The sequence below is a fragment of the Tenrec ecaudatus genome, chromosome 7 (genome assembly GCF_050624435.1).
Source record: "Tenrec ecaudatus isolate mTenEca1 chromosome 7, mTenEca1.hap1, whole genome shotgun sequence".
Classification (NCBI taxonomy): domain Eukaryota; kingdom Metazoa; phylum Chordata; class Mammalia; order Afrosoricida; family Tenrecidae; genus Tenrec; species Tenrec ecaudatus.
This window is the reverse complement of record NC_134536.1, coordinates 1,838,694-1,857,080: the sequence shown is the minus strand read 5'-3', so window position 1 is coordinate 1,857,080 and position 18,387 is coordinate 1,838,694. Positions and strand designations below refer to the sequence as shown.

General features: G+C 52.9%; 1 protein-coding gene across 8 annotated transcripts in view; it reads left to right on the top strand.

Annotated features, from left to right (window-relative positions):
* The window catches only part of AFDN (afadin, adherens junction formation factor), a 99,942-nt gene that overhangs the window by 28,509 nt on the left and 53,046 nt on the right, over positions 1-18,387 (top strand). For 3 of the 8 annotated variants that reach the window (XM_075554268.1, XM_075554262.1, XM_075554263.1), the window contains exons 2-6: positions 5,710-5,905; positions 8,481-8,596; positions 10,356-10,519; positions 14,968-15,128; positions 17,143-17,300. In XM_075554268.1, coding sequence (XP_075410383.1) covers positions 5,710-5,905; positions 8,481-8,596; positions 10,356-10,519; positions 14,968-15,128; positions 17,143-17,300 — 795 coding nt within the window. The remainder of the gene's footprint in view (positions 1-5,709; positions 5,906-8,480; positions 8,597-10,355; positions 10,520-14,967; positions 15,129-17,142; positions 17,301-18,387) is intronic. The other 5 variants (XM_075554269.1, XM_075554267.1, XM_075554270.1 and 2 more) reach the window with 3 other exon arrangements.

Below are 18,387 nucleotides of genomic sequence, written 5' to 3'. Positions count from 1 at the left end.
AGCTCCCCAGTATTCAAGGAGACCAAACCCACTCCTGCCACCAGGGTGCTTCCAGCTCACTGCCACCAGTGTCCCAGGTGGTCATCTTTCTTCTTCAGGACACAGGACAACCTCAGACCAAGAGTTACCCAGCCCCAAATGGGAGTCATACTGAGGGTGAGAACCCCTTCTTTAAATTGACCCAAAGTAAGACAGGAAGTTCATTTGATCTGGCCCCGAGGCGGGCCCAGGAAGTAGAGAAAGGAAACCTTCGTTAGGCACCCCTCCCGCCCCCAGGCTGTGTGTTCTGCTTCATTCATCAACAGCTACCACCCTTTGAATGCAGGTCAAGACAGGTAAGAGTAAACCCAGGGGTAAACCGCAGAAGATGTGTCCATCTTTGTTGCAGGCTCCTGAGCGAAGGAAACTAGGACAGGAGCGCTGTTTGGCTCCTTCCAGGGCTCAAAGGAAAATGCATGTGAATCGAAGTACCATAAACTGCCAAAAGGACAAATAAATTTGTCTTGGAAGAAGTAGAGCCAAGAATGTTCCTTAGCTACCTGTGAGGATGGCGAGACTGGCTCACATGCTTCAGACATGTTATTGGAAGAGCCCAGTGTTTGGAGAAGGACAGTATGCTGGGTAAAGTGGAGGGATAGCGAAAAAGAGGAAGTCCCTCGACAAGATGGATTCATTGTGTGGCTGCAACCACGGGCTCTGTGGTGAGGACGGCGCAGGACGGGGCCATGTTTCCTTCTCTTGTACATGGGGTGGCTATGAGTTGGAACCAACTGAAGGGCACCTAGCAGCAGAAACCACAGCAACCGACGTGTGCCTCTGCATAGAGAACATGGGGGCCAGTGAGCTTGCACGGGAAAGGACGCCTTCTTTAACGCCAGGAGTGCATTCCTGTGAAACTCTAATAATTGGGAGCACACACGGTTGCATGGACTGACCCACAGAATCCAGCAGCAGCAGCAGCAGCAGCAGCAGCAGCAGAGTTACTGTCGGAAAGTCAGCTGGAGTCCGCAGCTGGTGCTAGCAGTAAGGAATCTGGTGGTGTAGTGGGCGACCAGGTGGGCAGCTTACAGCAAGGTCAGCTGTTCAAACCCCCAGTGGCTCCACAAGAGAAGGCTGGGGGTTTCTGCCTCCAGACCCACAGCCTTGGAAACCTGCTAGTGGTTCTCCTGTGCCCTCTCGGGACCCTGGGAAGCCTGCCTGAGGTTTGCATTGTACGTGGAACGCTGGCAGTTAGGACAGGCGTGGTCAGGGCCTTGGGCGGAGGCAGCAGTGAGCTGCATGTTTCGTGCTGCATTTTTGGCCTGGGTGCTGCCTCATTTACACTTGCAGGTGTGGGCACTGGACGGTGTCTTATTCATCAAAAGGGGTGTCTGGGCTGGCTCACCCCTTTGTGTTCTCCTCCTGAAAGCTGCCTTTCCTCGTTTTCCAGGCATTTCCTGAGTGGTGAGCCATCCTCACTGCACACAGTGCACAGGCATGCGTGTGGATGATCGTGGGGGTGGGATCCAGGTACCATGGAGCCAGCTTGGACGCACAGTGGCCCTGTGCACAGCAGGCGGATACCCTGCCCACACTCGCAACCCCTGGTCTCCTACAGGTTCTTCCTCTTGTGCTTTAGCAAGGACCCTTGACTTTAGCAAGTGTGTTTGTTAGAGAGCGCTGTGCAGGCCAAGTGCACCCGTCTGCATTGCTGGCTGCCTGGGAGAGCTTGCCAGGAGGGGTGAGCCTGGCAGGGCAGGGCATGGCAAGGACAGTCTGGGTCTCGGGGGATCTCGTGTGTTGGGCTCTGCTGTTGGGCAAGCAGTGACACAGAGCCCTGGGGGCCAGCCTGCTGCTTTTCAAAATTTTACCTTTTCTTCCTTGCTGTAAGTGTTCCTTCTTCCCAGGATGTTCTCTCCAGTGTCTTGTGCCCAACTCTAAAATCCAGAACGCTTGGAAAACGGAATTTTCTTTATGTCAGTACAGTTGATAGCAAAAATGGGTCTGGATCGACATAATATGCAAGATAGAGTGTTGTGGTGCGATAGTTACACACCCCATGCTAACCAAGAGAAGGAGAGATGAGCAGTCTACACCCAGCCAGCTGCTGCTCCCCGAGAGATACAGGCAGGGCCGTAGAAGCCCCGGGCATTCTGCCCTGCCCTGTGCAACAGGGAACGATTGTGGAAGTGTAGCACTGAACTCCAGACACACCTGGTGGCAAGCCTTCAAACCATGGCTCTGAGTCTGTGCATTTCACGTAGCTCTTCTGAATACTTTCTCATTGTGCCATTCGCTTACTCTGGCTTAACCCACGCGCTGTGCAGCCTGCTCCCCACGAAGTTCTCAGGGACTAGAGATACTGGTGTTGGACAGGGGCTACGTCTTGAGCATCTCTGACTAAGAGGATGAGTTGACTGGACCGCATGGCCAGGCAGTGGGAGGGACTGCAGGGAACGGTACAGACAGAACCTAGCCTTGCCCATCCGTACCGACAATGACAAGGGCATGTCCTGCTCCTCCCTGACTTCTCTCGTTGTCCCCAGTGTCCGCATGGTGAAGTGCTGAACTGCTCCGGGCTCAAGAGCCACCCAGAGGCAGCTTGACGGCAACTAGCAGCAGTGACAATGAGTTTTCACCAGCACATATGGTGACACAGCGGTTAAAGTGAAGGGTTCAGACCCCACGTGGCTCCGGGGGAGGATGGAGATGGAGCTGGGCATCTCTCTCCCTTTGTCACGGTGACAGCTGAGGGACCTTCTGGGCGACTGGCGGGCTGGCAAGCACTGCTCTCTCGGGGTTCTGAGGCTGGGAGGCTTTATGGGCACAGGCGGCCTCATCTTTCTCCCTCTCAGCAGCTTGGTGGTTTCTAGCAGCTGACCCTGTGGTCGGGATCCAGCACTTAACCCACTGCACCACCAGGGAACAAAAATAAAATGTCATTTGTTCCTCCTGGGGGCTTGTACGCCCGCCCATGCAGCCTAAAGTGTGATGGAAACCCTTTTAGTCGGGTCATTTCAACTTCAGCAATTTTGCTTTCTGTTGGTTAGAGTGAAAATGTTGAACATGAATCTTTTTTGTTGGTAGCTGGTGAAGTGTGTGTGTTTGTTAGCTAATTATGAATTTAAATATGAAAAACATCTAGATCCTTAAAAGAAGAACTTCCTGAAGTCCCTTTTAGTTCAGCCGACAGTATAGTTAATTTATGAGGGGCTTTGAAAAGTTTAATTCCACCTCCCAGGGATTTTGGGCACTGTGGTGATGGTTGACTAGAAATGGGTTGCCCGCTTTGGTCATGTGTGCATGTGTGCACGCGTGTGTGCATGTGTGCTCCGTGTAATAGCATCCTACGTAATAGCATGCATATGTGTGTCAGTCATTGTGTAAAGTGTCATCTGTGACTGACTGGTGTCTCAGCAGTCTGGTGTGTCCAGCTACACTGCGGTCACTTATCATCTGGATAGTATAAACATGTCTCTTTACTGTCATTCTTAGATAAAATCATTTTCCTGGTGACAGGAAACTGGGTGGACAAGGAGTTATCAATGCTTTTGTGCCACTTCCCCCTCCCACAGCAGAGCAGCAGCGCCCTGGGAAAGCCACACCCAAAGGGCTGCTGTGGGATAGAAAGGTGGTCTTGACTTGAAAAGATGTTCTAGCATACAGACGTTCCCGGCACTCGTGGATAAGGCCTGGGGTCCAGGGCCCTGACTGCTAGGAGCGGGGAGGCAAGGAAGGTGATGGGAGAGCCCGGTGGGTGCTGGAGTGTTGGGTAGGGCAGTGTCCTGTGGCTGGAGACCCCTCCGATGTTTCTTCCCAAATCACCCCCACCTGACTGCTGTCTCCTAGGTCCTTGTGTGCATGTGTGTGAGTCTGTGCCTCCAGGAACTGCAGCTCTTGTGCTTCCCCACATTTGGTTCATACTGCGGGCGCTGTGACCACAGGGTCTGGGCGTCAAGCCCACAGCAACCCCCCCGGGACAGATACCAGACTGTCTGCTCCCTGCTGGCAGGTAAACAGCCTGGGAAACTTGACCGGACTGGCTCCTTCGAGGTGCTCAACACCCCAGTAAGGGATGGACTTCTCACAGTCAAGGTGTCAGTATGTACATGTGGCGGTGGTCAGTTCTGCCAGCTGTGGCACCCCCACCCCCAAAACTGCTCTTGTACCTGTGGTGAGGGTTGGTGAGAGGGCGCTGTTACTCTCACTCCACCCTCCTACCTCCTGGACCTGCCTGGGTCAGTGGGAGGGTGCTCAGTCTTACCCCTGCCCCCAATGATCCTCCCAGAAGTCCTCCTGCACTTGTAGGAAGGGTCAGTGGGAGGATGCTGTCACACCCCTCCCCCAGCCTCAGATCCAGGGAGGGTTCTGTGAGTCACTCCATCCCTTGTCTTCAGCTCCCCCCCCTCCCCAAGCCCTCCTAGCCTGATGGTAAGGGTCATCGGAAGGGTGCCTGTTGGAGAGACCCTTTGCCCTGTGTGGCTCAGACTCGGGTCAGGTTCTGGACTTAGCCAGCGCTCAGATATCTCAGGTCTCTGATTGGCTGCTAAGTCTGCGTGTGCACATGCTAGGTCTTTCTCGGTGGTGCGGCGGTTGAAGCTCTTATCAGCGAATAGTGGCATTGTGGGAAGATGTCCTTACCTCTCAGTTCCACTTTTCATTGAGTGATTTGAGCCCCGCACACGGAGGAGATCTGCTCCTGGAGTTATAAGTCAATGCCAACTCTTAATGAAGGACCTTTTAGGCCAGGGTAGAACTGCCACTGAGGTCTTCTGAGGCTGCATCTTTATGGGAGCAAAAGCCTCAACTTTCTCCTGCAGAGCTGGAGAGAGCCCCATTTTATTGGGGGACATGTACAACTCTTAACACAATCCATACGTATATCCATTGTGTCAAGCCACATTTGTACATGTAGTACCATCATCATTCTCAAAACATTTGCTTTCTGCTTGAGCCTTTGGTATCAGCTCTTCATTATTTTCCCCTCCCTCCCTGCTCCCTCCTCCCTCATGAACCCTTGATAATTTATAAATTATTATTATTTTGTCATATCTTAACTGAGCAGCCGGGTCCTTGGCGTGGGTAGAGAAGCCCTTTGGTGACAGGTGGTGGCTGTGCCTGCGTCAGAGTCCAGGGAGCAAGGGCAGGGGCGCCCACCATATAGTGAGGGTTCTGCAGGCGCTCATGCACGATCACCCTTTTTGCCACTGGAAATCGGTTTGGAGGAGTCTCCATGGCTTTGCCTGGCTGTGTCCAGACAGTTCACAGGACTGGGTTGCTTGGTGCTTTTGACGTTTGAGCTCATGAGTGGGTTTGGTGGGGCAGGAGGAACACAGCCCTCTTGCTGGTCACAAAGCAGCTGTCCCTTCTGGTTAGGGCCAACCAGCTGCTCTACACTTGTTCGGCCCTCACCTTTTAGAGTTCGAATAGCCAAGTCTTCAAGCAGGGTGTGTGCGCACAGGCCTGTGTGGCTAGGGTGTTGCATAGCTGTCACTGACGGTGGCTCTGTCCAGCCTGGCTTTTACACACGGGCAAGAGGCAAGGAGAGGTTGTCAGCAACTGTCCCAAGTGACCAAGTTCAATTCCGAGACCAAACCTACTGCTCCAGGCCATCTCTGCAGGGTTTGGGGATGGATGAGGTGGGGATAGCCCTCAACACTTCTGCCATCAGCCACAGCAACTCTGCGGATGGGCAGTTTTCCAAGGATGACCCCTTTTGTTTGCTTTCAGGACTTGGAGTTCCATGGAGTGATGAGGTTCTACTTCCAAGATAAGGCTGCTGGGAACTTCGCCACGAAATGCATCCGTGTCTCCAGCACTGCTACCACGCAGGACGTCATCGAGACGCTGGCCGAGAAGTTCCGGCCGGACATGCGCATGCTGTCCTCGCCGAAGTACTCGCTGTACGAGGTGCACGTCAGCGGAGGTCAGTGTGGGGCAGAGCTGCTGGTGCTGGTGGCAGGGTGCAGAGGTACAACCCTGTGTACAACCTGGACACCACCCTCACTGTCCCTGTACCTCTGAGCCCCTTGCTACAGCCACGAGGCCCGCCCATCCCTCGAGAACCTTCCCCTTTCACACCAACCCCCTTCTGCTTGACCAAGCATGGTGTCCTTCTCCAGAGATGGGTCCCTCCTGCCCACATGCCCAAAGTAGGTGAGGCGCGCATTGACCATGCATACTTCCACACGCATTTTAGTTAAAAGCTAGTGAATATAAATACGTTAATTTTCCTTGGGCTTCTTTCTCCAAAGTGGCATGGCGCTTCATAATTAAAATTGTGTAACAGTTCCAGGAGCGCCACAGGTGACAACATATATAGTATGCTGCCTGCTTTGGGGGATTGTTGTATGTAATGGCGTATAGGTTGCAGTTTGAGGGTAGCACAGTTAAACATGGTGAGTGTGTGATGTAGCAGGAACATCTTGTCTAGACTTCAGACCGGTAGCTTGCTTTGTTCATTTGAAAGTGGACTCACCTGTTTATAATGTGTGGAATTTTAAGTGTGACCAAACACCACTTCATAGGAACATGGAAGGGAGACACATTCATGGATTAATTTTTCCGGTATGAGAATGTCCACCTACATAAAAGTGCCAAAAATAAAATAGCATGACGAATATTCTCAATTGTGGGTGAGTTTCTCAAGTTGAATTTTTCCATTGCCTTACTGAGAACCCGTTGCCATTGAGTTGATTCTGACATGTGGTGACAGTGCCCTAATGGAGGTTTCTGAGACTCAATCTTGAACCACTGCACTGACCTTGGGTTCGCAGCCCAGTGCTCATCCCACGGTGCCCCCTAGGCTCCTTGGCTGGCTGTGAGTGTGCCACAGCAAGGGAGGGGCCTGCACTCCCGGCCTCCTACTGACTCAGTGTTTGCTCACCAGGTAATGATGGCAGATCGGAATTAGACACCTACAATTTGAGTAGTTTTGAATTTCTCCCTAAACTAATATTCTTTCTTTGAATCCTCTTTATTTGGTTTGTGATGTGACCCCACATCCCCCCCCCCCCACCCAAGTGACATGGGGCCCACGGTGCAGTGCTCAGTGCAGTGGGTTGGTGACAGCTATCCTGACCTGCACAGGGTCCCAAGCCCCCCACACCTCAGTGTTCTGGTGGTGACTCCTAGAGACCCTGTAGGTCAGACGAGCACTGCTGCAGAGCGCTGGTGCTGCACCCAGGGTGCCATGGCCATGGAGAGCGGCACACACAATGAAAGGGGAAGGGCCGTGCTTCCCTCTCACCGTGACCACGGCACTAGGAAAGGGGCACGTGGGCCTCTGAGCCAAGCACGGTGTGTCTCAGCCTGGGGCGGCACTTGCATCGTGCTGCTGCCGTCAATTGGGTGCTGTGCTGTGGGGGTGGGCGCAGCTGCAGGGGGAGTCTTGAATGTGGAATTGGTCGTAGAAGTAAGTGGTGAGTGTTCACTGTATATTTTCATCATGTGGCAAGCTTCACCCAACCCTGCCGGCAGTGGGTCTTGACTATGGATACCCAGACCACAAGGCACCCCAAGGTCTGGAGATGTTAAGTACGTTTTCAGGAAAAGCTCATGTGTGACTGAGGTGCATGCTTAAAGCACAAACCTCACAGGAAACCCTGTGGGACCCTGCCAACACGTCATGCACCCCTCTTCACCTCCTGATGTGCGGTTCCAGGACCAGGTCTCTGAAAACCTGTGATGTGCAAAAGTTGAAGACGGCCGCCTCCCTGCCTCACCACCTCCCCGCATAACTGCCGCTCACATGGTGACACGCCTCCTAGCCTGGTGACTTGTCCCCGCACACCTCAGCATTGCTACTCCCGGGCACACACGGCTGCTGTGCCGTGCATTCTCACAACTGTCCTGGTTGTTGCTGATGCCGAGTGTCTGGTAATGGATGGGCTGTGCCCACCTAGTGAGCCCTTTTTTGGCAGGAAGCCCCCTGGGGGTGGTGTGGCCACAGACCCAGTCAGCTCTGGGCCTTGGGGCAGGCATCCCATCCTTCAGAGCCCCTTTGTCCCCTCCAGTGTCCTAGCTGTGCTGGCTTGGTGGGTACCATGCTCCTGAGCTAAATCATGGGCCATGGGAAAAATGGGGCTTTCTACTCTCGTCAAGAGCCTTGGACACCCACAGGGGCAGTGCCACTTTGTCCTATAGGGTCCCTATGAGTCGGAATCAACTCGCTGGCAGTGAGTTTGGTTTTTCAGTTTGGGGAGGAACTAGGCTGTGAGGAGGTTCACAAGCGCAGTGGCGGTGGCGTGCGGTGTGCAGAGAGCCCCTCCCTCGTCCCTGTCTGTGAGCTGTGACTGCAGCTGGCTATGGTCTCTGGCACCCCTCAGGCTGGCTGTGTGGGAGCAGCGCAGCAGCTCCGAGTGACACGTGTTAGTTTGTCAGTAGGTGTTTGGGACCATCGGCATTGCATGTTTCTGAAAGAAAGTGTGTGGCAACATGTTACGGTGGCTCAGGCACTAAGTAACCGTGGCACCATTCTTTGTTCCTTTCATGTTTTGAAGAAGAAAGAAGATTGGATATAGATGAGAAGCCTCTGGTCGTGCAGTTGAATTGGAACAAAGATGACCGGGAGGGCAGATTTGTTCTGAAGAATGAGAACGATGCCATTCCGCCAAAGGTGGGCACCCTCCACAGTGTTGGCCACCTACCCTCACTCCCCCCAGAGATGGTGAGAGGGCACTGCCAGGCTCTTACTCTATCCGGCCGGCGCCTGGTGTCGCTTCCCCTTGCTGAGAGGACGCAGGTGCAGGTCTTTGTTAACCTAGAGACCTATGGTCACTGCCAGCGTTGCCCTGATTATCAACTCAAAAGCTGTCTCACGCAAATAAAATCAAAATGGGAAAACAGAGCTGAGTAGCCTACTTAGCACAGCATAGTAAGTTTGCTTGAAACCGTTTTCATTTTCAAGGGCGAGGTTGGGAATGGAGCAGAGTCATTCTAACACTTTCCACCTGGAATGTCGTGACGGCAGCAGCGGTGTGACTGAGAAGGATGGCAGTTCTGTACCGAGTCATGGGGCCCCCAACCCTAGAATTCAGTACCAGTGCCTCGTAGCAAACGCATAGGTCAAGAATATTTTGAGGAATACGTGAACCTTCTCCTCCAAGACCAGGTCCCTCTGTGAAAATGAGTGTGCATGGCCACATCGGTCACAAAGTGGAGGACATGGCTGCCAGCTGTCAGCCTCAGTTAAATGAACTGCCCAGACACAGAGGACCGGCCCCACCAGCACGGCTGCCACTGTCCACTGTGCTCCTCGGCCGTCCTTGGAGCCAGGCATCCCTGATGATGTGCAGACCAGCTGGGCAGGAGACTGCTCACCATTGCCCTCAGGCACAACGGTGGCTAAGGCGGCGGTGGGGCCGTGAGGAGTGAGTGTGTTGGATGTTTTGGCCAGTGTGGGGCAAGACCACCACTACCTTCAGTCAGCCTTGCTTGCGGGATGTCAGTGCTTCATGCTAAATGGCCGCCATCCAAAATGGGGTTTTGACCCAATTTAGCAGCAGATCCCTGTGGAATGAGAAAGGACACAGACCTCCCCTGTCCACCTGGGTTTACCCTACCTACGTCTCTTTTGTGTAGTTAAGAATGGCAGGTTCCCAGTGATGAGGGCTGTGCTGTGAGTCCCGGGATGGAGATGAGCATGCACCACGTGGTGTCGTGTGTCCCCAGCCCAACTCCACAGAGTGGTGGCGGTTAGCTTCCCACTGCAGTCCCCATTCTTTCTGAGTATTCCTGATTCTGACCAGGCAACGCTAATGTTCTGCACCAGTCATTTGTTTCCGTGTCATCGGCTGGTGGAGACTGCTTGTAGTTTAACCTGTAAACTAAGAAGAAGCAAGATCTAGAAACCTTTTAGCCTGGCTGACCATGGCTGCTCAGCCTATCCTGTGGGCTTTCAGGGAAGCCTCTGACCTAGAGGGTCAGCAGGCAGAGTGGCTCTGTTCTTTCCATGGCTGCTCAGCCTATCCTGTGGGCTTTCAGGGAAGCCTCTGACCTAGAGGGTCAGCAGGCAGAGTGGCTCTGTTCTTTCCATGGCTGCTCAGCCTATCCTGTGGGCTTTCAGGGAAGCCTCTGACCTAGAGGGTCAGCAGGCAGAGTGGCTCTGTTCTTTCCATGGCTGCGCCATGCACAGGCTGTGTTCCACACACTGGCCGCCAGTTTGCATGCCCCACCCTGGGTGCCTGCTGACTTTAGTGCTCCTGGTTTGGTTGGCTTGCTCATGTCACCCTGAGGGTGCAGTGTGTGCCGTGCCTGGCTCCCTTATACCGAGGCCCTGCCCTGGGCGCAGCGGGGGTGGAACCAGCTCGGCCATCGCAGATCCTGGGGTTGATTGTGTGCCGCAGCCCACGTGGTGACGATGTTCTTTTCACCAGAAGGCTCAGAGTAATGGGCCTGAAAAGCAGGACAAAGAAGGTGTCATCCAGAACTTCAAGAGGACCCTGTCGAAGAAGGAGAAGAAGGAGAAGAAGAAGCGGGAGAAGGAGGCCTTGCGACAAGCATCTGACAAGGACGACAGACTCTTCCCGGCGGAGGACATGTAAGTTACCTCTGGGGACCCTCAGTTCTTCGTGCAGCTGACTGGGCCCTGAGGCAGGTGTGGAGGGTACAGGCAGTCATGAGTGCCCACATCTGGGCTTTGAGGGATATGGCCTGTGGGTATTAGTGAGATACCCCCCCAAACATGCCTGCCTCGGGGTCCGTGGAAAAAGCTCTGTGCCACAGCCTTGCCAATCTGCCACCCGCAGACACTGGTGAACATTTGTGTGTGTGGGAGGGGGTGTCTGTTTGTCTGTCTGTCTGTCTGAGTTGACTGTGAGCAAAGCAGCAAGCCCCAGGCCCTCATGGCAGAAGCCTCTTCCTGTTCGGCTGCCCGTCCTTTTGCTTTTGAGTGTTGGTGGCCTGTCGAGTTGGTGCGATGGTGCTTTGTATTCCTGAGGGGCGTGTAGCCCTGCTCAGCCTGCCTGAGAGCTCGCCCGATATCGCCTGAGTGCCAGCTTCCTTTGAGAGAGTCGGGGAGCCCTGCGGCGTTTCAGCGGCTCCTTCTCTTCTGTCCTGAGCCCATTGACTGCAGTGTCGCATGTGTGCCACAGTAGCCTGATCGTGTCTCACCTCCTGTTTCTTTCCTTTTACGGCTGAAGTACAGAAGCGTGTGAGCATTTCAGAAAACCAGTGTGTAAACTCTCCAAGAGGAGAAAGCAGCCGTCAGAAGAGCGGCACTGTGGGCGCTTGCTTTCCTCCGGACACGTGGACAAGCCCTGCGTTTGTGCAGACAGAGCCTCCCGCAGGATAGGGTCCCGGGCTCTGAAGGGGGTGGGGAACCTGGGCCACTGACATGGAACAGCTCCAAGTGTACCAACCTACACATCGCTCCGGGTGTACCTGTTCCTGGGCACAGCTCCTTGAGACCACAGGTGATGCTGGACCTTGGACCACTCGTCTGAGTACCCCCCCCCCCCCCCAGCATGCTTTTGGGAGTATGGCAAGGTGGCAGGCTTGGGAGCGTCTCTGGGCTGGGCACCCAGGTCAGGCTGCCACTGGGAAAAGTCCAGTGCGAGCTGCGTGCCCACCTCCTCCCTCCCTCCCTCCCTACTTCCCTCAGAGCGAGCATTTTCCCGTCTTTATCTGCATGAGTCTGCTCTATCTTGAACCCTGCTGCACTCCTCCTCGCGCTTGCTGGCTGTTCTGTTCCCGGGTTGGAATGACGTCTCTCTTCAAGTCTTTGTCCGTTCTCATAATTGACTGTGTGTGAAGAAGATTTGGACCATTTGTCAGTGGACAATGGCAAACACTGACCAGGGAGAGTGGACTCTGAGCCCTTTGGGGAACACTTAGGTCCCGGGGAAGGCGCGTGCAGTGGAGGTACCTCAGAGACCCTGTGAGCCAATGTGCTCCATCCTTGTTTGACCCGTGGTTGCGGCCACTGTGTCTCTCATCAAGCATCTTCCTCTTCCGTGGCCCGTTCACGTTACCAAGCATGATGCTCTTCTCCAGGGCTGCTCTCTGCTGACAACACATCCAACGTACATGAGACGGAGTCTCGCCATCCTCCCCTCTCAGGAGCATGCTGTCTGTCCTTGGTCCAGGCCTATCGGTTTGTGTTACTGGCCGTCTGTGGTACCTTCAGTGAACTTGGCTAGCACCATCATTCAGGTGCCTCGGCTCTTTCTTCTACTTCCGTGTCCAACGTGCAAATGCCTATGGGGTGGTTGATGAAAATGACCTGTGTCGGGTGCACTGGAGTCCTTTAAGTGACATCTGTGCTCTGTAACACCTTCGCGAGATCAGATTGAACTCATGCAGTGCATCCTTTGAGCTCTTCACTGCTGCTTCCGTGAGCATGGATTCTAGATCCAAGCCACATAGAATCCCTGACAGCTTCAGTCTTCTCTGTTTATCATGTTGTTATTTCTGGGTCCAGTTGTAAGAATATTTGTTTTCCTTCCATTGAGTTGTAATGCATGCTGAAGTCTGCAATTCTTGCATATCCTCTGCCAGAGGGAGGCCAGGGGCTGACTGTGGAGCAGAGCATCAGTTGATTGAAAATGAAGACAATGAAAGCAAGTCCACAAGAGCCAAAATGCAGCCCTGAGCCTATCCCACGTGAATTTCAAGAACAGATTTGACTCATTGAACACTCGTGACAAGACATAAAGAACATCATGCACAAGGAGAGCGGAAGATCCTAGGAAGGCTGGGAAGAAAGGCAAAGTGATGTCAGAAGAGACTCTGAGACGGGCTCTCGATGACAGCGAGAAACGATGCCATCAGCGCGCGAAGCAGACAAGGTCAAAGGGCTGCTTGAGAAGACAGGACAGTGTGACGGCGGAAGGGGCAGAGAGCAGAGGCTGGCAAGCGAAGGGCATGCTCAGCATACATCAAGCACTGAAGAGAAGCTCAAGCTGCAAGTTGCAGTCTCGAGAGGCTCTCTGTGCAGAACGTTGAACAACGCGGGAAGCGTCCAAAGAAGCGGGAAAGAATCCATAGAGTCAGTGTACCCAAGAGAGCTAGTTGACATGCTATTCCAAGAGGTAGCATAGAGTTAGGAGCCAGTGGGAAATGTTTTAAGTTTTGAAAAATAGCAATACTTAAGAGTTCGTTAAGGCTTATTCAAATCTTAAGACATGCTTTTATCAAATTATTTAGTGCCTTATTTTTCTTGTGGTTGGGATGTTGGTTGTTTTCTCAGAAGCATGCTATTTGTTTCCTTTTGTTAGCGAATACTTACGCAGTTATACTGCTTCACTATGAAAGCTGCACTGTGAAGCCAGCAGTTCCCTGGGAGGGCAGCTCTGGCTCTTTGGTGTAGGGGTGGGTCTAGAGGCGCACATGGAGGCTGCGCTGGGTCCTGGGAGCAGGCAACCATCTCTTAAGACGTACACTTCTAGGGCTGGCCCAGGCAACGCCCCAGGCACCACCCTTGGCAGCGTGGCACTCTCACAGATGAGGGTGGGGGCTTCAATGCTTCTAGCAACAGGTTCTGCTTCTATTGGCAGGGTCAATTTATTGGAATTTAGTGTGCCCAGCCTCTTGATTGCGTGTCTATGTGTATTCACCCCAAGTGTCAAGATTCTGGGTTTGATTTTCAGTAATATTAGCTCTTTCAGTACAAGAAGGATGGCTTTCTTTCAGGGCACAATTTACAACTTCCAGGTCTTTTTTGTGGCCCTTGGGTGGTGGCTTGCAAGCCCTTGAGTTCACCTCTATTTCACCACCTTGTCTAGTGAGAGTAGGAGCAGCCAGCCTCCTGTGCTTCTCATTCTGACAACATGGTAGCAAAGTGTCAGGCACGCGAGCCCTCCGAGCCTCCTTGCAGCCGGGGAAGGATGTGTGAGAAGAAGACTTCATTTCTCAAGCTGTGAAACACCGGAGAAGAAACTCCGGCCTCAGTTTTGCAATATCAGGTTGTAATATTGAACGATTCCACGGGCAAAGTATTGAACGACGTAGGAGACATCAAAGATGGAAAGAATACACAGAGCCAGCGTACCAAAAAGAATTGGTTGACCGTCACCCATTTCAAAAGGCAGCATGTGAAGGAGAACCAGTGTCACTGACAGCAGGAATCCAAGCTGCACTGCAGGTGTTGGTGAGAAACAAGCCTCTAAAATGGCGCATGCCCACTGACGTTGTCCGACAGCCTGATGCAGCACTGGAAGCACTCCCCAGTCAAAGCCGGGAAATGGGAAGACTGCTACTAGGCCAGTCAACTGGACAGGAGCCATACTTGTGTTTATTCCAAAGAAAGTTGACGAAACGAATTGTGGAACTGACCAAGCGTTAGTATCACTTGCGAGTGAGATTTAGCTGAGGATACTTCTAAGATTGCTGAAGCAGCACATCAACGGGGAGCTGCCGGAGGTTCAGGACAGGCTCCGGAGAGGACATGGAACAAGGGACATCATTGCTGAAGGCAGAAAGTACCAGCAAGAGGTTTGCCTGTGTTTCATTGACTATACAAAGGCATGTGATTATGCGGACCATAGCAAACTATGAAGAGCTTTGGGAAGAATGGGAATTCCCGAGCACTTAATTGTGCTCATTTGGAACTTGTGCATGGATCAAGAGGCAGTCGTGCGAACAGCACAAGGGCACACTGCGTGGCTTACAGTCAGGAAAGGTGTGCATCAGGCCTACATCCTCTCACCAGACTCAGTCTTAATGCTGAGAAGTCGTCAGGGAAGCTGGGCTATGTGAAGATGATCTTACGATCACTCGATCACTCAGTAATTAGAACATGTGAAATATTGTGGGTACAACAACCGAGCCAGGCACACATTTCAGGTGCTCGGACGTCACCCCTCGGCTCACTGCTCCACAAGGCTGCATGGCCGTCTGCACTTCAGTCTCCTCAGGGAGACTGTGTGGGTTCAGGTAGGGCCCCGCAGCAGGCCCCTGACATGCAGTTGGGAGGAGAGTCAGAGTGGGCTACTGCAGGGTGTGTGCTGTGTGCGGACCTGACCCGGTGGCTGCTGATTGTGTCCCCAGCGAGAACTCCCGCCTGGCTGCGGAGGTGTACAAAGACATGCCTGAGACCAGCTTCACACGCACCATCTCCAACCCCGAGGTAGTGATGAAGCGCCGGCGGCAGCAGAAGCTGGAGAGGAGGATGCAGGAGTTCCGCAGCTCGGACGGGCGGCCAGACTCAGGTGGGCAGCATGAGTGGGAGAGGGCCGCTAGCGCCCTGCATTGCAGGGACAGGACAGGCTGCCTGCGCTGCAGCTCGGGGCCAGGCCGCCACTTGTTGACTGCACAGCGACCTGATTGCACAGGGGCCCTGAGGTGGGGGCGGGGTGTTGACCTGTCACCCTTTAGGGTGTCACCATTGCACCACCAGGTCTCCTTAAGTACGTGGCTTGGCTGCTGTGAGAAACAGGTGCCTAAGGCAGGTGCTTCCTTGGGGTGGCCTGAAGTAGAAGAGCTCTGTTCCCCCAAGGGGCGACCCAGGTCCCTGAGTGTGCTCCCCAGTCTGGCTGCTGAGGTTAAAGATCAGGTTCACACTAAGATGAGGGAGAGTGATGTAATGACCATGCTTCACCCGCTCACCCACTGGACTCACAGGGACCCTGGAGGGCAGAGTGGAACTGCCAAGTCTTGACAGAGTACTAAGCCTCTTCCCTGTGCTTCACCTTACTCCCAAACTATTGTCCCAGCCCCATGCTCTATCCCAAACTTTTTCTCCAAACATGTAAAGTGACAGACTGCCTGCTTCAAGCTGATTGCAGCTCATCGCGACCCTACAGGACAGATGTGTTAGTCTGGGTACATTAGAGAAACAAATCCACAGAAACATGTATAAGAGAGAGTTTTATATAAAGGTTAAGGGCACATCAAGAAAACATCCCAACCCAGTGCTGCCCAAGCCCACAAGTCCAACATTAACTCATATGTCCAACACCAATCCACAAAGTCCTCCTCCATCTCACAAAACAGATGCAATAATGCAGACTGCAGGAGGAAAGCCGACACATTGAATCTGTAAGCATCTCAGCGCTGGCAGGGGTCTCCACACGGATGCTCCAGCACCCAGGGCTGCATCGGGGCAGATCCATGTGGCTTCTCCTTGGGGATGTCTTGCAGGAAGTGAGCCTTGCCAGCTGAAGCAGGGAACTGCTAAGGTAGTTGCACCCTGGTCTGACCATTACAAAGCAAGAGACCTGAGAACTTGAACTTGAAAGGCTAGGCTCACCGAGCCATTTATCCCTCTGCTCTTCAATTAACCCCACATGTGTTTATTGACCAGGTTGGCACAATAAACTAACTAACTCAACCGAGTAGACCGGGAGCAGAAAGTCTCATCTTCACTGTAGTTCACAATTAAGTGTATTTGTTTCATTTTGCTTTTGCTTTTAGGCATTTGTCTTTTTTAAAAGTTGCTTTTGTTCACTGATCCTAAAGTTAGGTAACCGGGCAGCAGGGGTGTCAGTGGCAAACACTGGATTGTGGAATCTAGCACCTCCTGCTTCCTAGCTCTAGTTTTCTAAATTGGCGTTTAGTGTAGTTAATATTTAAGCTTATCTGAATTCTGAAGTTTCCATTAAGATGGGTAATCAGGAAGTTGGAAAAAATGTTTTAAAAATAGGTGCATGAAAAGTGTCTCACTGTGAGGTATGCAATTGACCGCCCTTTCAGATCAGAGGGCAGGGCAGCCTTTCCCCACGGACAGCAGTCCAGTCGGATGGTTGGAGAAGCAGGAAACCCAGGGAAGGGGGTGGGCTGCGCCATCTCATCGAGGACATTGAAATGAAATGAGAGTATGAATTGTTCAATGTAAGACTTGACCTGCTCTCAAACCTCTATCCAATTCACACAAAAGTTTAAAACACCAGCAGGTCCAGCATGTCAGTACAGGAGTGGAAAAGCAGAGTGGGAGAAGGAACACCAGATGTTTCAGTCCACGCTTCCCCTGTGCAGTAATGGTAGATGCTTCCCTGAGACGCCGCTCTGGCTTGAGAGGCATCCTTGTGAGTCTGGGTCTCTTCCGGCAGCCGGCATCATTCATGCACCACCTCCTCCCGGGGCTGCTGTGGGTCTCTGTCCTCAGGCCTGCCGTCCAGTGAAAGCTGTGTGACCATCCACTGGGGGATCACGAGGTCTGTTTTTACCGTGATTCATTTGCTGTGAACGTGTGCTGAAAAACATGGCGATGTTGTTGTTCTTCAGGTGGAACACTGCGGATCTATGCAGACAGTTTAAAACCAAACATTCCCTACAAGACAATCCTGCTGTCGACAACCGACACCGCCGACTTTGCTGTGGTTGAAGCTCTGGAGAAGTACGGCCTGGAGAAGGACAGTCCTCGGGACTACTGCATCGCCCGGGTCAGTAGCCCCTCAGGGCAGTACTGTGCCAGTGGTCAGCGAAGGAGGACTTGCCTGGCCAGAGCGGTGGCCTTGGGTCACTTTTGGGCCTCTGCCGATTTCCTCCCCATGCCACACTTACTCGTTGGTTTTGCAAAATTCTGTCATGTGATCTCCAGCTTCATTTCTATCACCAAGTCCATCTTTTCCAACGATGGGTTCCTTCCTCTTTGTTTCCAACTTCTGCACTCCGATCACCAATAACCGTCACTGCATCTTGATATGCATGTTTGATCAGTTTCCGACTGAGGTCCTTGGTCGCATTCTTCAGTTTCTTCACTAGCTTTAGTAAGTGGTTGGTGCATGGAATCGAGTAATCGTTGTATTGATTGGATTTCCCTGAAGGCAGATAGTTATAACCCGATCACAGATCGCATTGCTCTTCATGATGGGTTCATCTAGCTCCTTTCTGACGATGAAGGCCAGGCCCTTCTTCCTGATTGTGTCCTGCCCCGCCATGTTCTGATTCCAAGTGGCCAGCACCAGTCACGTCTCAGTTCACTAATGCCTTGGATCTCGCTCCTCATGCATTGCGTTTCGATTGCGACCTTCCGATTGCCCCGCATCCGTCCTTCGCACATTCCGTTGTGATCACGAGAAGGTCTTAGGAGCTGTTTCTGTTGACCGTGAATCTTGCCCATCAGCACAGGAAGACCCCTGAGGCGCCTCTCCCACAGGCTTCGCTAGACTCCCGTCCCCTCCAAGAAACCACCAGTCACATTTTGCGTGCCCTCGAACTTGAGGGGCCCACCCTCCAGCAGGATCTCTGACAATGTGCTGCTTCCTTTTAGGCTTTCAGTGTTTGAAAACGCTTCAAAGCTATGCGTAAGGTTCTCGGCGGCTCCCTCTGGAGTGGGGGGCTGAGTCCTTCATTGTCTGGAAGCTCTGCCTACACCTGTTCACTTTGGGTGACCCTGCTGACATTCAAAATACCAGTGACACAGCTTCCAGCAACACACACACCACCACAGTACGACAAAATGTTCCAAGCTGGCCTCCACCCCCTGGATAACTGCAGCTGAAATACTGTGATAGTCACTCATTAAAA